At 20.5% G+C, this 17,520-nt stretch overlaps 4 protein-coding genes across 4 annotated transcripts; 2 read left to right on the top strand and 2 right to left on the bottom strand. All coding sequences in view use genetic code 6, as the record gives it.

Annotated features, from left to right (window-relative positions):
- Window positions 1-991: 991 nt before the first annotated feature.
- On the top strand, window positions 992-1,503 carry TTHERM_01211790 (hypothetical protein; the record flags this gene model as incomplete). Its single annotated transcript, XM_001018998.2, has 2 exons — window positions 992-1,168; window positions 1,273-1,503. Exons 1-2 carry the CDS (start codon window positions 1,046-1,048, stop codon window positions 1,501-1,503), a joined length of 354 nt encoding a protein of 117 aa, XP_001018998.1. The 5' UTR covers window positions 992-1,045.
- Window positions 1,504-2,704: 1,201 nt separating this feature from the next.
- Window positions 2,705-3,387, bottom strand: TTHERM_01211800 (hypothetical protein; the record flags this gene model as incomplete). Its single annotated transcript, XM_001018999.3, has 5 exons — window positions 2,705-2,823; window positions 2,889-2,930; window positions 2,990-3,043; window positions 3,097-3,169; window positions 3,274-3,387. 5 exons carry the CDS (start codon window positions 3,385-3,387, stop codon window positions 2,705-2,707), a joined length of 402 nt encoding a protein of 133 aa, XP_001018999.2.
- A 1,064-nt stretch (window positions 3,388-4,451) lies between these two features.
- On the top strand, window positions 4,452-5,856 carry TTHERM_01211810 (membrane protein tvp23; the record flags this gene model as incomplete). The annotated part of the gene is made up of 7 exons (XM_001019000.3): window positions 4,452-4,454; window positions 4,540-4,838; window positions 5,098-5,196; window positions 5,342-5,426; window positions 5,492-5,599; window positions 5,655-5,724; window positions 5,789-5,856. The coding sequence occupies 7 exons, from the start codon at window positions 4,452-4,454 to the stop codon at window positions 5,854-5,856; spliced, it is 732 nt and encodes a 243-aa protein (XP_001019000.2).
- A 936-nt stretch (window positions 5,857-6,792) lies between these two features.
- Window positions 6,793-16,999, bottom strand: TTHERM_01211820 (kinase domain protein; the record flags this gene model as incomplete). Its single annotated transcript, XM_001019001.2, has 27 exons — window positions 16,380-16,999; window positions 13,940-14,134; window positions 13,237-13,298; window positions 13,126-13,182; window positions 12,786-13,061; window positions 12,618-12,725; window positions 12,414-12,521; window positions 12,205-12,312; window positions 11,996-12,103; window positions 11,593-11,950; window positions 11,337-11,531; window positions 11,189-11,280; window positions 11,081-11,140; window positions 10,739-11,029; window positions 10,631-10,677; window positions 10,198-10,287; window positions 9,420-9,509; window positions 9,223-9,312; window positions 9,025-9,114; window positions 8,842-8,931; window positions 8,647-8,736; window positions 8,458-8,547; window positions 8,259-8,348; window positions 8,062-8,151; window positions 7,864-7,953; window positions 7,667-7,756; window positions 6,793-7,126 (listed from the first exon to the last, which is right to left on the bottom strand). Exons 1-27 carry the CDS (start codon window positions 16,822-16,824, stop codon window positions 6,793-6,795), a joined length of 3,834 nt encoding a protein of 1,277 aa, XP_001019001.2. The 5' UTR covers window positions 16,825-16,999.
- Between the last annotated feature and the right edge of the window lie 521 nt (window positions 17,000-17,520).

Genomic DNA, 17,520 nt, shown 5'->3' on the forward strand with positions numbered 1-17,520 from the left:
AATGATATAGTAAATTAAAATTGATCAATAATTTTTCTAAAAAAAAGCTAATGAGCTTGACAATAACATTTTTAAGAAATAATAGTATAGGAATTTTCTTTTGCATTCTCCAAATAAAAATCAAAATAAATTTATTGTCTTTAAATTTTCAACTGTTTCATTTTAGGAATAACAGTAAAAAATATGCTAAAGGAATAAATATTATATAAAATAACATTAAAAATTTACCAATTAATTAATTACGTGCTATTAGAATTTTCATTTTCACATCTAACCAAGAAAAATAAAGCTTTTTTCTTTTTTTAAAGTTATATAAATAACATTAAATTGATTATGAAAAAACTAGGTTTTGAAAACAATCATGTTCAAATAACTGACTAATTTTTTTTAAATTTCTTTGAATTAATTAATTTAAGCAATTTACTGTAGTGCATTTAACATAATGTAATTTATTTACTTCAGTTATTTGTGAAAATAAAATTTATATCTCATTCAATATTTTGATATGATCGAATAAATTGTAGCTATCCTTATTCTTAATAATTACAATATACATTTTGTACTTTTTTTATTTTTTGAATGATTTATAAATATTAAATTGTTAATATATTTTACTATTCTAACAAAAAATTTTAGAGTATGAATTTTTGCAACAAATTATATATCATAAACAGATAGATATAAACAAAAAACAAATAAATAAATATTTTGATTTTAAAAAAATTGATTTATTAAAATATATTTCATTTAAATAAATTGATTCATAAAAATATATTCTATTTTAATAAATTAAATTATGTTCATTAAATGTAGAATTGGAATCTGATCAAAGATATTAGATATGTGCATAGAATTTTCTTTTTTATTTAATATATATCAATATTAGATATAAACAAACAAATAAATATTTTTGTATGTTTTCTTTGTTTTTTTATTAATTTATTTATTGGTTTGATGATTTCTTAGATAGATGTGAATTAATTATAATTATTACCAAAGAAAAATATTAGTAATTTCTACATATTAACTAAACTAAAATAAATAAATGTAAGAAAGGGCAGTTGAAAACTTGTAATTATAGGCTGAAAGATGCTTGGAGTTGACTGAATGGCAAGCAGAAAGACTGCTTAAGAATAAAAAGACATAGGAAGTATTTTTAAATATAAGCGTAATGAATTAAATTCTAAAAGCAAAATGAAATTTAAATATTGATATATGATTGATTGACTGAATGATCATGATATTAATATATTTGTATTTTTAAATAAATAGCATTGTTATGAAGAGGATAGCCTCGTTTAGAGAAAAGCTTGCATTTTATAAGCAGTTTTTAAAAGATTGTGCAAAGATTAAGGTTAAGTAATGTTGAACTGTGTAAAAAGCTATTAAAAATTACCCAAAAATAAAGTACCATAGAATGCTTGCGAAAAAGAATTATTAACATTTATATCTTGTGCTGAAAGGCTTAGTCTGATACCATTAGCAAACTAAGAAGTTATTTGAGCAATAGATATTCTATCATAGATAATTTTGTAAATATAAAATCTTAGTATGAAAAATTAAAATTTAAGCAAGGACAATCTTTTACTCAGCTGAAAATAGAGTGAATCCACTGTCACTAAATGACTTTATATCAATAAGTTAAAATTTAAATACAGAAATGGATAAAAATTTGTAAATATTTTGCAAAAGTTATCACTAAATTAAATAAATAAATAAACACCATTTTAAAAATTAAAACAAACAAATAAATAAAAATAAAATATAACATAATAATTAAATAAATTTGATACTATCTATGTCTATAAAGTTGTTTATGCATTTCTAGGATTCTTTCTAAAAATAGTTTCATTTAATGCAATAAAAAGAGATATTTTACATAAAAGTTTTAATAAATAGTTAAGCTAATATGCTAAATTGAATTGTAAATCAATCTCTTTTTATCAATACTATTTTTATATTATTCAATTAGAATATTTAATTTATGCTAATTTTTATGCAATTATTTTTGAATATTTATTTATTAGTTTATAATTAGCAATTTAGGATCAAAATAAATAAATGCTTAAAATACTGATTTCAAATGGCAATATAATTATAAAATATTAATTATTTGGATTATTTAATATATTTTTTAAAACTATTAAAAATTGTTGATTTAAATTAATATATTTTTGTTATAATACTACATATTTTAGTAAGATTTATTTTTTAAAGCATAAATTTAGAGTTATTATGAAAGATAATTTTACTAAATAATTATTTTCAAATCAATTAATTTATGATTTATAAGAATTATTAATATGTGCACTTTTAAGACATTATACTTAAGTTTAAAATGATTTAATGGTCATTTAAAATTTTGGTTAAAAATATTTGATAGTTTAAATAATAATTGAAGACAACATTAATAAATAATTAAAAGTTTTTAATTAAAATCTATTTTAAAATTTGAGATTTTGATAAAAAATATTAATTAATCAATTCAAATATTGGCAAAATTAAGAATTATAAAATTAAAAAAAAACAATGATTTTTTTAATATTTTTACTTGAAATAATTTGAATTCTATAATATAAACAATTAATTAAGTGATTTCTATATTAATGTAGAAATATTGATATAAGAATTAATAAATACTTAATATTTATATTTATATTTATGAACATGTTTTTTATTATAAAATTGTAAAAAAAATTAAATATCATTTATGCAGTTATTGAACTTTTTCTTATTCTCTTTTTACATAATCTATATCATTTTATGCTATTTATCTTTCTATATGCTAGTTTGCTCCATCAATCCTTGTATTATATTTTGTTTCTAATTATTTATTTATTTTAAGAGCATTAATAATTTTTTAGATATACTAAAATAGTAAAGAATACCTGCAATAATTCTGAAATCGTTAACTTCGACAGGAGGATATTCTATTCGTTTATGATGTTAATTTGCTCAATTAAAATAATCCTGCTTAAAATTAAATTACTTTTTTATTCAGCACCTTCTTCTTAGCTAGAATCTTTATCAGAAGGTTTTTAAGCTTTTAATAATGGTTTAAGTAAATTTCATAAGTAATAAATATGAAATATTTACATTTATGTTTGGAAATAGAAATTCCCTTTTTGAGTAAATCGTTGATAAAATGATTGCCTATCTCTACTAAAATCTAAAATTATTTTAATACCAAAATAAATAAATAAATATTAATTGTCTATCAAGTTGATCTATAAAACTAATTCTTATATTTAATATTTGCATTAAAATGTTTACTGTTCTTGCTTTCTCGTCTATGTATGGCTTTTCTTACTTTTCCTACTTTAAAAGTGATATCAATTCTTCCAAATTGCTTTGCTCGAAGTAGTGATAATTTTCTTTTTCTGTCATTTTTACCTACTATATTACTTAGCTATCTTTATATTTGATATTTAAATAACAATCAAATAATATCCGCGAAATTAAGATTTTCTTAAAGTGAAAAAAAATATAAACCAATATTTAGCATTTAATAAAACTCTAAAAATAAATTAAATATTCTTCTTTCTTTCTTTTTAAATTTATAATAAAAATATTTTCTTTAAATTATTTATTTCATCAAATATTTATTCAATAATTAAATAGAAAGTTAATTCATTTCGTTTAATAATTCAATCAAACTTAAAAGAATTTAACTATTATCAATAATGGTATTATTGGTTTACTAGTAATAAATTAAAAATTGTTATAATAATCAACAAAAACAGTAAACATTTTTACTAATTTAAAAATATTTCTACAATTTACTCAATTAAAACTATTTTTTAAAAAAGATTTATCTGTTTGAAATTAATTTATAAGATTAATTTAATGTAAAAAAAAGAAACAAAATTCTATATTGAAATAATTTCATTTGAATTACTTTTATTAGTGAAAACTGTAAAAAAAGTAATTATGATTTCTTTGATCTTTTAACAAGTAATTCAAAAAAAATTGAAGTTTAGATGAAATGTAAATGTAAATTGAATGAATGATTTTTATATATTAGAATAATGTGATTCGGTTTTGACTAATATTTATTCATAGACTGTTTGACAAATAAATTATAGTCGTAAGTAAAATTTATACTAAGTTGGATTAGAACGTAAAGGAGGAAGAGGAGAATATATAGATTGATATATATTGAAAAAAATGTAATAGAAGTAGAGGAATGAGAAGAGTTAATAGGAGTGAATAGAAAGAAACAAATAAATTAATAAATAAAAACAATATATTAAGACAGTGAATATATTGTAATTAAATAAATTATTATATTTTTGCAAATTTTAAGAAATAGCTAACAACATAAGTAAAATCCTAAAAATAAATTAATAATCAAATAAACAAATTAGATTAAATCAATTAAATAAATAAATATATACTCTATCAAACAATCCATCAACCAATATATTAGCTAGCCACTAAAACCAACGAAGATGGTAACTAAAATTAATTAATTATTATATTATTACAAGCTGATAGATCGTGCATGAAGTTAATTATTCTTTTAATCATTATATTTAGAATACAGAAGATTTACCTCAGGATTAGGATTATGAAAATTAAGTTAAAAATGATAATATTAATTTAGATTTTAACGCTTCAAATGATGTAGAAAAAAATTAGCAGATTTATGGATCTGAATATGCTCCAAATAATTAACAACCTACTTCTGCTGAAGGTAGAAGTTAGGCCAATTCCATTCAATCTCAACCCGAACCACCAAAGTAAAAAGTAGCTGCAAATGCATTGGATATTAGAGCTGCAGGTCATCCAGGAGTTTGCGTCACTCACTTTATATTAAAATTAAGTTCTCTCTTATGGTAACAAAAGCATTTGTTTATTTAAATATACAAAGGAATTGCAAAGTCTTACAGATAGTATAAGCCATTTTTTTATAACGCAAGATGCATAAGATATATTCGATAAAATTATAAATGATCTTCAATATTTTTAGAAGTATTTGTTTAAATTTAGTAATTAAGAAAGTAAATAGCTAGCATTCCAACTGTAGCAAATTTAAAATAAAAATTATTCATTAGAGATAAGATTTTAACATTTTTGTAATTTTTATGAATTTAGCTTCTTCTTGATTGGCTCTGATCACAATACTATTTGCTTTGTCTTTACAATCCTCTTTACTGCTTTTGATTTTTGGATTGTTAAAAACATTACTGGAAGGTAAACAAAAAACAAATAAATAAATAAATATTATTTAGTTGTTAGTGGTTTTTTATATTAAAATAGTCTGACAATATAGATTTTATAGTTAGTTAGTTAGATAGATAGATAGTTAATTAATTATTCTATTTATATTTATTAATAGGAAATTAGTATTGTTAAAATGGTAATGCAGTGTAGATGATAATGGAGATGAAAAGTGGGTCTTTGAATCCACAGAACCAGGAATTGTAAATATAAATTTTCATTTATTATTTCTTTTTAAATTAAGATATAATTAAATTATTTTAAATAGAAACCAAATCAAATAGACTCAACATTCTTTTGGTTCATATAATTTTCCATTTGTGCTATTTGGCTTTTAGTATCTCTCTACGAACTTTTTACTTTAAGCTTCTTCTGGGTAAAAAAATAAACAAATAAATAAAAAAGCTAAAATTATTCCATTATAAAAATAGCTTATTTTAACATTAGTATGTTTCTTCATTCATACTGTAAATTTCAGTGGTTTCTACAAATGCAGAGGAGGTAAGAATAATTTGTTACTATTAGTTTATTTTTTACAATTTTATTTATGATAATAAAAATAAAGAACATTAGAAGAAAATAAAGAGCTATATGACAACCTTGGGAATGAAAGCTATTGCTAGTAATATGTGAATAAATGAACATAATAATTAAGTTTAAAAATGAAATTTAAAGTTAAAAACATCTATTATCCTTATCATTATTATTATTTGCTCTATTTATTATTTCTGTATATCCCTTTATTTTCCTTCGTATTACTTTAATATTTTCAAGTAATTAATCGTGTAAATTATTCATTTAGTAATTTTCTGCATTTCTGATCAATTTTGTATCAAAATCATTTGAAAATTAAATTTATAAAAAATTAATTAAAGTCTTCTTTTTGATTATTTCTGATTTAATAAATTTTTGTAATTTAAAAAAATTTAATTTGAAACAACTAAATTATAAACTAAATCTTGCTAATTTTTTATTTTTCTATAAAATATATAAAATTATTTTTCATAGGGCTATTAATTAAAAATAAATAAAACAATCTAAATAAATTTAAATTTTTATTTTTAGTTAAAAGTGAGGTAATTTTAATTTTCTTTTTGTTATTTAAAAAAATGAAAATTATTTTAGTCTATTTATATAATATAGTAAATAAAATTTAATATAACTTTTAGAACTAAATTGTATATTTTAATATAATAAACATTTAACAAAGATTTTCAAAATTTAATCTAATTTTTTTTTTTTAAGCTAAACATTTGTCTAAATTTCTTTTAATTAAATATTTATTAGTATAGCCTATCCAAAATTAAAAAGGCATTTAACTCTACTTATAGGTGGACTCATGTATCTAACAAGAAAAAAAGAGTAGCGGAGCCTTCTCATAAGAATCTCATAGACTAATATATTAGGTTCCACCTAATTAGGTAAAAAAGCATTTTGAGATGTGCAATTGTGAAATTTTCAATCTCACCCTGCATCCTGCATAGAGCCAGTAGTCAATAAAGAATTAAAGAAAAAGGCTATACAAGTAAGATTATTAATAGCCCAATTATTACCTTAAAAAGGTCTAACTCATGACCAAAATTTCCAGAGATGCTTTTCCCTTTGTTGAATAAATTTTGATTCACCCGTATGTAGAGAAGATAATAAGATAGTCACATAACTATTAGAAGAATGTAAGGATAACTATTCTCCATTATCACTGGGACGATATTATGGTTAATCACCCCAAATTGATGGAGAATTTATTGATTTTAATGAAATAATTTTATGCCAATAAGCTAAAGTAATTAAATCTCTATTATCTGCAACAAAGTTACCTATAGCTTTGCTATTAAGACTAAATGATTCTGAAATGTGGAAAAGGAGTTTATAAATTAATGTTGCCATTGTTTAGATAAGCTATCTAGTCAAAATGTAACATTTAACTTCAGCATAGTGACATAAAACAGATAAGAATTTATATAAAAAGTTAATTAATGATATAAGAAGATGTATTATCATTAAAAATCAAATATTTTCTAAGAAATGAAAATTGAAGCTTTATTAAATAATATAAAAATCATAAAATATATAATTATTAAGTATATACTTGGTGTCTATAAACGTATGAATATATTTTATTATTTAATTTAATTAAATGCTCTTATCTAATAGACTCATGAAAAATTATCCATACAACTTTTCTATCTTTTTATTTTTAATTTTACTAATAATATTTTATAATTATCAAAATCGAAAATTCCTTCAATTAATTTTTAGGTTAAATATATTTTTAATTAATCTATTTTAAAATCAATTGCCTTCAAAAAATCGAACATAATTTTCGCTTTTTTTATCTAATTAAAATTAACAAAAAGGATTAATTAATTAAATAATGTTTAATTCTTTGATTTCTTTAATTATATATTTAAACTATAAATTGAGAAAATGTGTGAAAAATTACCCAAGTTTGAGACTTAAAGTGGAGAGATTAGTACATTTAGCTATTTCGGAAGCAACTAATTTCGCCCCATCTGAATCTAAGTTGTTGAGACTAATTAAAATTAGCAAAAATGCTCAATTAATTAAATATTGTTTAATTCTTTGATTTCTTTAATGATATATTTAAACTCTTAATAGAGAAAATGCGTAAAAAATTACTCAAGGTCGAGGCTTAAAGTGGAGAGATTAGTACATTTAGCTATTTCAGAAGCAACTTCTTTCGCCCCAACTGAACCTATATTATTCGACCTAATTAAAATTAACAAAAATGCTTAATTAATTAAACATTGTTTAATTTTTTTGATTTGTTTAATTATTTATTTAAACTATAAATTGAGAAAATGTGTAAAAAATTACTCAAGGTCAAGGCTTAAAGTGGAGAGATTAGTACATTTAGCTATTTCGGAAGCAACTTCTTTCGCCCCATCTGAACCTATATTATTCGACCTAATTAAAATTAACAAAAATGATTAATTAATTAAATATTGTTTAATTCTTTGATTTCTTTAATGATTTATTTAAACTCTTAATACAGAAAATGTGTAAAAAATTACTCAAGGTCGAGGCTTAAAGTGGAGAGATTAGTACATTTAGCTATTTCGGAAGCAAATACTTTCGCCCCACCTGAACCTAAGTTGTTGAGACTAATTAAAATTAACAAAAATACTTTATTAATTAAATATAATTTGTTATTCTTTGATTTCTTTAATGATTTATTTAAACTATAAATTGAAAAAATGTGTAAAAAATTACTCAAGGTTGAGACTTAAAGTGGAGAGATTAGTCCATTTAGCCATTTCAGAAGCAACTACTTTCGCCTCATCTTAACCTATATTATTCCACCTAATTTAAATTTTCAAAAAGGTTTAATTAATTAAATTTTGTTTAATTCTTTGATTTTTTTAAAGATTTATTTAAACTATAAATTGAAAAAAAAATTACCTAAGGTTGAGGTTTAAAGTAGAGAGATTAGTACATTTAGCTATTTCGGAAGCAACTTCTTTCGCCCCATCTGAACCTAAGTTGTTGACACTAATTAAAATTAACAAAAATGTTTAATTATAATTAAATATTGTTTAATTCTTTGATTTGTTTAATTATTTAAGTCTTAAATTGAGAAAATGTGTAAAAAATTACTCAAGGTTGAGGCTTAAAGTGGAGAGATTAGTACATTTAGCTATTTCGGAAGCAACTTCTTTCGCCCCATCTGAACCTACATTATTCGACCTAATTAAAATTAACAAAAATGCTTAATTAATTAAATATTATTATTTAATTATTTATTTAAACTATAAATTGAGAAGATGCGTAAAAAATTACTCAAAGTTGAGGTTTAGAGTGGAGAGATTAGTACATTTAGCTATTTCGGAAGCAACTTCTTTCGCCCCATCTGAACCTATATTATTCCACCTAATTAAAATTTACAAAAATGCTTAATTAAGTAAATATTATGTAATTCTTTCATTTTTTTAATATATTTATTTAAACTATAAATTGAGAAAATGTCTAAAAAATTACTCAAGGTCGAGGCTTAAAGTGGAGAGATTAGTCCATTTAGCTATTTCAGAAGCAATTGCTTTCGCCCCACCTGAACCTAAGTTGTTGAGACTAATTAAAATTAACAAAAAAGCTTAATTAATTAAATATTATTTCATTATTTGATTTCTTTAATGATTTATTTAAACTATAAATTGAGAAAATGTGTAAAAAATTACTATAGCGAAAGACTTAAAGTGGAGAGATTAGTACATTTAGCTATTTCTGAAGCAACTGCTTTCGTCCCATTTGAACCTAAGTTGTTGCGACTAATAAAAATTAATAAAAATGCTTAATTAATTAAATATTGTTTAATTCATTGATTTCTTTAATTATTTATTTAAACTATAAATTGAGAAAATGTGTAAAAAATAACTCAAGGTTGAGGCTTAAAGTGGAGAGATTAGTACATTTAGCTATTTCTGAAGCAACTGCTTTCGTCCCATTTGAACCTAAGTTGTTTTCACTAATTAAAATTAACAAAAATGCTTAATTAAATAAATATTGTTTAATTCTTTGATTTCTTTAATGATATATTTAAACTATAAATTGAGAAAATGTGTAAAAATTACTCAAGGTTGAGACTTAAAGTGGAAAGATTAGTACATTTAGCTATTTTAGAAACAACTGCTTCCGCCCCATCTGAACCTATATTATTCGACCTAATTAAAGTTAACAAAAATGCTTAATTAATTAAATATTATTTAATTCTTTGATTTGTTTTATTATTTAAACTATAAATTGAGAAAATGTGTAAAAAATTACTATAGCGAAAGACTTAAAGTGGAGAGATTAGTACATTTAGCTATTTCAGAAGCAACTTCTTTCGCCCCAACTGAACCTATATTATTTGACCTAATTAATATTAACAAAAACTCTTAATTAATTAAATATTGTTTAATTCTTTGATTTGTTTAATTATTAAACTATAAATTGAGATAATGTGTAAAAAATTACTCAAGGTCGAGGCTTAAAGTGGAGAGATTAGTCCATTTAGCTATTTCAGAAGCAATTGCTTTCGCCCCATCTGAACCTAAGTTGTTGCTACTAATTAAAATTAACAAAAACACTTAATTAAATAAATATTGTTTAATTCTTCATTTCTTTAATGATTTATTTAAACTATAAATTGAGAAAATGTGTAAAAAATAATAAAATAATAATAAATTTAATAAATTCAATTATACAAATGTTTCAAATAAAGTAACCCTTGTATATATTTTTTTTTCATGTATTTTTATGTGTTTATTTATTTATTTTTTTTTTAAAAAAAAAATGTTATTTTCTACAAAAAATTGAATTTAACTAATCAGATGAAAAAATATTAATCTAATTCGTCTTATATTATTTAACAGAATAGTGATAAATAAATTAATATAAAAAGGTATACCAATAATCTAGAGTGAGTATTTTGCAATTTTTCAAGTTTTTTAGTGCCTATTTAAATAAAATAGTTAAATAAAAAAAACATATTTTAAAATAAAAGCAAAAAAAATACAGATTAAGTTGAATAATGTATTTAAGAGTAATAAGAGTATCCTTGTTTTTCCAAATTTAAGAGAATTTAAGATAAAGACTTTCTTTATTGTGGTTTAAAGACGACTGTTTAAAATATGATTTCATAAATCTAACCTTGTCTATTAATAACTTCGTCTTTGAAGTTGATACTTGGTTCAAAGGGAATTTAGAATCCATTCTAATGATCAAGGGCTTTTTTCAAAATAACAGGTTCTAGTTTCTCAAAATTATCTAGAAGAGCAAGGCAAACTCCAACTGAGAATATTTCGCACTTTTAATAAATTAAAAATCAATTTTAATTTAAATAATAAAATTAATTTACCTCTAATGTATATTATTATTTATCAAAAAATTCAGGTGAATTATATCCTATGGTTCCATACTTTTTAAAATTATTATTTAATATATTTTCAATCTTGAATAATATTACAATTCCTTAAGCGGGAGTGTAATCAAAAACTTGTTTTTTATCTAAAACACCTATAAATCCGCAAGGTAATTTTCTAGATTGATCAAAATCAGCTATTTTATAAATAATATATTAAATCTTTTTTTTTCTGAAATAGATATATATTTACCTAGTTTAATAGTGGGAACATCCTACATATTATCAATGTAAAGAATATTATCTAACTTGATGTCTCCATGAACAATCTAAATACAATTAAGATAGTTGATAACATCAATAATTTAAACAGCAATCTTCATCTTCTAGCTTTCACTCAATAAGATCTCTTTTTCCTTAAGTCTCTCTAAGTATTGCTTTAAGTTACCTTGTAAATAATTGCAAATAAAATATTTAAATAAATATTAATTTTAAAAATAAAAGATTACCTGTACACTTTTCTAATTCAAAAACAACAAAATCATCTTTGCTATTTACAGACATATAGAAAAAGTCATAAAATTTAATCACAAGAGGCATTTAACAGTCTCTCATGATTCCAACTTCTCGAACAACTTCATGCTTAGATTAAAGTTTCTGAATTTTCAATGCTACTTTTCTTCCCTGAGATTTGTTGAAAGCTCCCATAACCAAACCTTTTCCACCAAATGAAATAAATTCTAATTCACTTTCATACTTAGGATTATTTTAGAGTATCTTTAGAATTGTTTCATATTCATCTGCCTTGATGGGTTTATATTTTAACTAATTAAACACCTTCATTAGCTTTTCAAGATGTTACTAGTTCTAAAAATAGTTTTAATTGAATTAATAAAATTATTAATTATTTACATTGCCATATTTGGAGAGTTCTTAGATCTAGCTTTATTTTTTTTATTAGTATTCGATAGAACTTTTTTGAATTTAACTTATTTGCTCTGATTCCTACTTTAATTGGGACTAAAAGTTATTTAATAAAGAATTAAAAAATAAATAAATTTATTTCTATTTCTATTTCTAAAAAAGTTTTAATTGAATTAATAAAATTATTAATTATTTACATTGTCATATTAGGAGAGTTCTTATATCTAGCCTTATTTTTTTTACAATTTTTGGATAGAATTTGTTTGAATTTAACTTATTTGCTCTGATTCCTACTTTAATTGTGACTAAAAGTTATTTAATAAAATAATTAAAAAATAAGTAAGTTAATAAATTTATTTCTAATTTTAAAAAAGTTTTAATTGAATTAATATAATTAATTAATTACATTGCCAAATTAGAAAAGTTCTTAAATCTGGTTTTATTTTTTTTACTAGTATTCGATTGAAATTTTTTGAATTTCACTTATTTGCTTTGATTCTTACTTTAATTGTGACTAAAAGTTATTTAATAAAGAATTAAAAAATAAATAAGTAATTTCTAGTTTTAAAAAAAGTTTTAATTGAATTAGTATAATTATTAATTTATTTACATTGCTATATTAGGAAATTTCTTAGATCTAGCTTTATTTTTTTTACTATTATTCTATAGAACCTTTTTCAATTTAACTTATTTGCTCTGATTCTTACTTTAATTGTGACTAAAAAGTTATTTAATAAAGGATTAAAAAATAAATAAGTTAATATATTTATTTAATTACTTTATTAATCACAGAATAGAGAGTAATGTTTATATATTGCTAGTTCTAACGTATAAATTCAATTAACAATTAAATCGCAGATTTACGATTATCTATGTAGTAATTTAAGCACTGTTGCGCTATCTTGTAAATTGAAGATTACCTATTAATTTAATAGTTTGAGAAGATATTTCCATCTTTAATTTTAAGTTTGTCCTCGTTTGTAGTACCACAAATATCGAATGTATTTATGTTATCTAATTCCAGAAAAACAATTCCTAGTGAGAAAACATCAGACTAAATATTTAGAGTAAAAAAAATTTGAAAAAAACTTTTATTTTAAAATAATTATTAAGGTTACCTCTTTTTTCTGTATTCTTTTTTCAATTTCTGGTGCAAAATAAACCTCGGTTCCTTTCTAGAAGATAAAAATAAATATTAACTAATTTGATTAAAAGAATAAATAATTTACTAATTAAGAGAAAGTGATTTTTGATTTATTATACTTGAGAGGTGAAGCAAAAGCTAGATCGCCTATAGTTATTTTAATTAAATGTGTTAATTATTTATTTTTTTATTGCTTATAATTGGTTTTTAGAATAATTGAATAAAATTATAATTTTATATTTTATTAAAGTATTTGTTTATCCTTGATTTAATTAAAATTTAAGGATTTTAAATTATATTTTTATTGAATTACATTTTACTTTATCTTTTAATTTTGAATATTTATTTTTTATCATTTAATTACTTATATACTTTGGTCATATTAAATATGATAGTTATCTAAGAAAAATTGTAAATAAAAAGTTTTATACTTTTTAAACATTTAAAAATGTGTTTAAAATAGCATTAAAATAGATTTATGAATATCAATTAAAAAAATTGTCAACCAAATCACAAATCATAAGTGAAACCTAATATTTTATAAATTGCCTAGGATAATTAAAATAGGATATAGGATTTAAATTTTTTAAAATAATTAAATATTTTAATTAATTATTTTTTATATCGTTTTTAAAATTAGCTTATTTACCCTAGGCTTTGAAAAATTTTTTAGAAAATTCTTTTTGGATGAGATAAACATACTTTTTGATTTATTTTTGATTTATTTTATTAGAATTTAATAGTAAAAATTTAAATTAGAAAGAAATTTTTAATTATAAAAAAAATACATATTTTGATTATTGGAAGTCCGTCCTAATCAAAAGAAAGCAAAAAGTTTGAAGGTTTAATATCTCTATGAACAATATCAAATCTATGTAGATAAGCTACAGAATCTAGCATTTAGATAACCATGATTTCTTTTTCTTGATTTGATAGTTCAAGGTTCTTTTATCTGTATTCTTAGATGTAAGTTTCAAGGTTTTCTAAATTTAGATAATAATTAAAAAAATATTTTTTTAATTAACTATTTCTATCTAAAAACTTTAAATTATTGTTTATTCAATCATTTATAAAAATAAAATATATTTTGAACTAACTTATATTTTTTTTTTATATAAAAAATTAAAAAATATTTTATACTAAACTAAATTTATTATTTCAAAGAACATTTATTTTTTATCTACTTAAAAGAATAGAAATAAGTTGAAATATAAATATTATTACTAAAAAATAATTAATTTAGTATGCTAACTAATATTTATTTCAACTTATATAAATGCAAATTGTAAAATAAAACCAAAACTTGTTCGTTCATCTTTACCAGCTTCTGATTTAAGCCAAAATAATTTTTCTTCTAAAATTTATATTTTATCCAATATTTTTTAATTCTTAGATGTCAATCAAAGTAGATAAAAATATGACATCTTTTTCAATTATTCCAAAATTGGAATAAACAGCTATCGATACTAATTAGTATTTAACTTAAAGTAAAAATTTATATGAAATCAATTATTTTTCTTTTGATTTGAATTTTTATTTCAAAAAATATGGATTTACTCAAAAGACTTTCATTCTTAAATTATGTAAAAAGGTATTTTATAAGCAATTAAAGATAAATTTAAAGAATAATTCTTTTAATTATATATCTAACATCTATCTAAGCTATTTTTATTTGTTTTACTTCTAATTTTAGTTTTACAAAATTTCTTTACATAATCTAAAATTTATGGCTGTATTATGAAATAAACATTGTTTTTTTAATTTTAGATAAATCTAAAATGGAAAATTTTGAATTTAATTTATGTTAAAAGAATTGTAAAGAATTTCTTTGAGTATAATCTGAAAGAATACTTTTATTTTAAAATTGTTTTGAAAATATCTGTTTTTTAAATTTAAAAATTAAAGTTTTACAAATTTAAATAAAAATTTCGAACTGCCTAAACCTTAATTGTGTTTAAAATAATATTTTTTTATCAGTTTATTCTAAAATCTACTCTATTTTGTTTAAAAGCAAACATTTTATCTTTATTATGCGTTAAAATAGCACTCAAAGTGTATTTTAGTTATTTATTTTTTAAGTTTATTTAATAAAATTTTGCTTTAATTTTGAGTGATTTAAGATAAATATACTTTCATATTTAAAATGGTTTGCTTTTGTTTTTCTAAATATTTCTATTTTAATTAATAAGTTAAATATGCTTTAATAATAAGATTTTAAAAATCCAACTACTTTAAGAAGGTAAAGAACAAAGAATTCATCATAATTTTCTATAATTTGAGCGATTTGTATTTATAAAAAAAATGCAAATAATATTTTTGTAAATAAGAATTTCAGATTTTTTGATTCTATTTTATTATCAGGTAAAATTTTTACCTAAAAAAACATGACTTATTTTGGTATTTTAACAAAAATTTTAATCCTTAATTGCAAATTAATAGAGTTTTTTAGGAATGTATTAAATTTTTTAGTTTAATAAGTAGTTCTTTTAAAAAACAATAAAGTCTCTTTTTATTTATCACTTTTTATATTTTATTTAAAAATTAATATCTTTTATTCAAAAATACTAGGTTTATTAAAAAATGAAAATGGGTGGTTTACTCAAAGCAGTTTGATTAGCTTGTTTATTATTTTTTATTTAAAAAAAAATTTCATTAAATAATATAAAAAATTAATACTTAATGAATTCAATTAATATATCTCTATGTTAATCTAAATGAAAATTAAAAATGAAAGGAAAATTAAAAAAAATGAATGAAAAATATTACTTAATTTTTAAGGGGAATTCACTTATTAAAAATTGCGAAATAAGTAAATAAATGAAAAACAAATAAATAAATGGATTATTTGTTAATTTCAAAATCTATTCATTCAAATGAATGCAATTTCTTTTATTTTTTCTATTTAATTAATTTTCAAATACCAAAAGAAAAATTTAATTAAGAAATGAGTTGATTTAATTTCACTTCTTGAAAATGGCGAAATAAGATTGTGAAAAAAAGCATGATTTATTTATTTTCGAAAATTCAACAAAATTCTTATAAATTAAATAAATCTTATTTTTGTATATTCAATTTAATTAGTATGCCAAAATTCAATAGAAAATCATCAGATAAAGTCTTATCAAACTCAGTAAAAAGTAGTAAAGTCAAACCTTATATAAAATTTTTGAATCTACTTCAAAAGCATTACGTAAATCTTTGTAAATAAAAATGTTGGGAAAATATTACTTTAGCAGAATTCTTGTTCTATTACAAAGAAAATCTTTCTCTCATTTTTCTCCTTTTTAATTTTACTTTCAGCAGTTTTTTCCTCCTCATCATTGCTTTCATCATCATCAGAGTTATCTTCTACTGTTAAAAAGAAACTATTAAATACCTTAACGATGTACTTACTAGATAGTTATTGGAGCAGTTCATATTCTTTCTACACTTACTCCATTAAGGCTATATTATTACTATCGCATTCAACGACTTTGAGAGCTACAATTTAGTTTATTTTTTTGTTATTTGCTTTAAGCACAAATGCAAATGCTCCATTTCCTGCATATGTAAAATCTGCATAGTCTTATTGTTAGATCTTCATGAGATCAAAAAATTTCATCACACTGACGTACTTCATGCTACAGTCTACAACTAGGTTAGCAATTTATTTCTTAGTTTACTTGACACTCATTATTTAATTGACTGGTTCTTAACTTTTTTAGTTATTTTACTAAACTTTTACCTTTACTTTTTAGTTGCTTTGTGCTAAATACAGCTTTTTTCTTAAAAAAGATTGCTTCAATATACTAATTCCTATTTTTATAAATACCTTGTTATTTATTGATGATCAAAACTAAATTATTTGTTTTTTATTATATTTAAAACTCATTCAATAATAGCAAAAAATTCAATCCATTCATTTTTTGATATTTCAAAATATAATTAATTAATTTGCATTAGATCCTTCATTTTAATTACAATGAATTTTTCAAAGCTATTAAATATTAAATTCTTCTAAAATTTATTGAAAAATAAATTATTTTTTTATTTTTTAGAAATAATTATTTTTAAAAATAATAAAAAAAATATTTTGAATTATTTTTCCAAATTTCAAATCAATAATCAAATAAAATTTTTTTTATAATTTAATTTTACAAAATTTTTTTTCTATTGTTACTTACTATACCAATATTATATATTATTTTAAAGCCTATTTTAAATAATTTTAAAATATATATTTTATAAATTTTAATTTTTAGTTATTTTTAAAAAATATCATTTTTATAAATCATTTTTGATGGTGATATTATTAATTCCCTTTATGTGAGTATGGATTAAGTTTTATTCAACTTTTTTAGTTATTTGAAAGTCATAATTACAAAAATAT

This window comes from Tetrahymena thermophila (assembly GCF_000189635.1).
Source record: "Tetrahymena thermophila SB210 genomic scaffold scf_8254591, whole genome shotgun sequence".
NCBI classification, from domain to species: Eukaryota; Ciliophora; class Oligohymenophorea; order Hymenostomatida; family Tetrahymenidae; genus Tetrahymena; species Tetrahymena thermophila.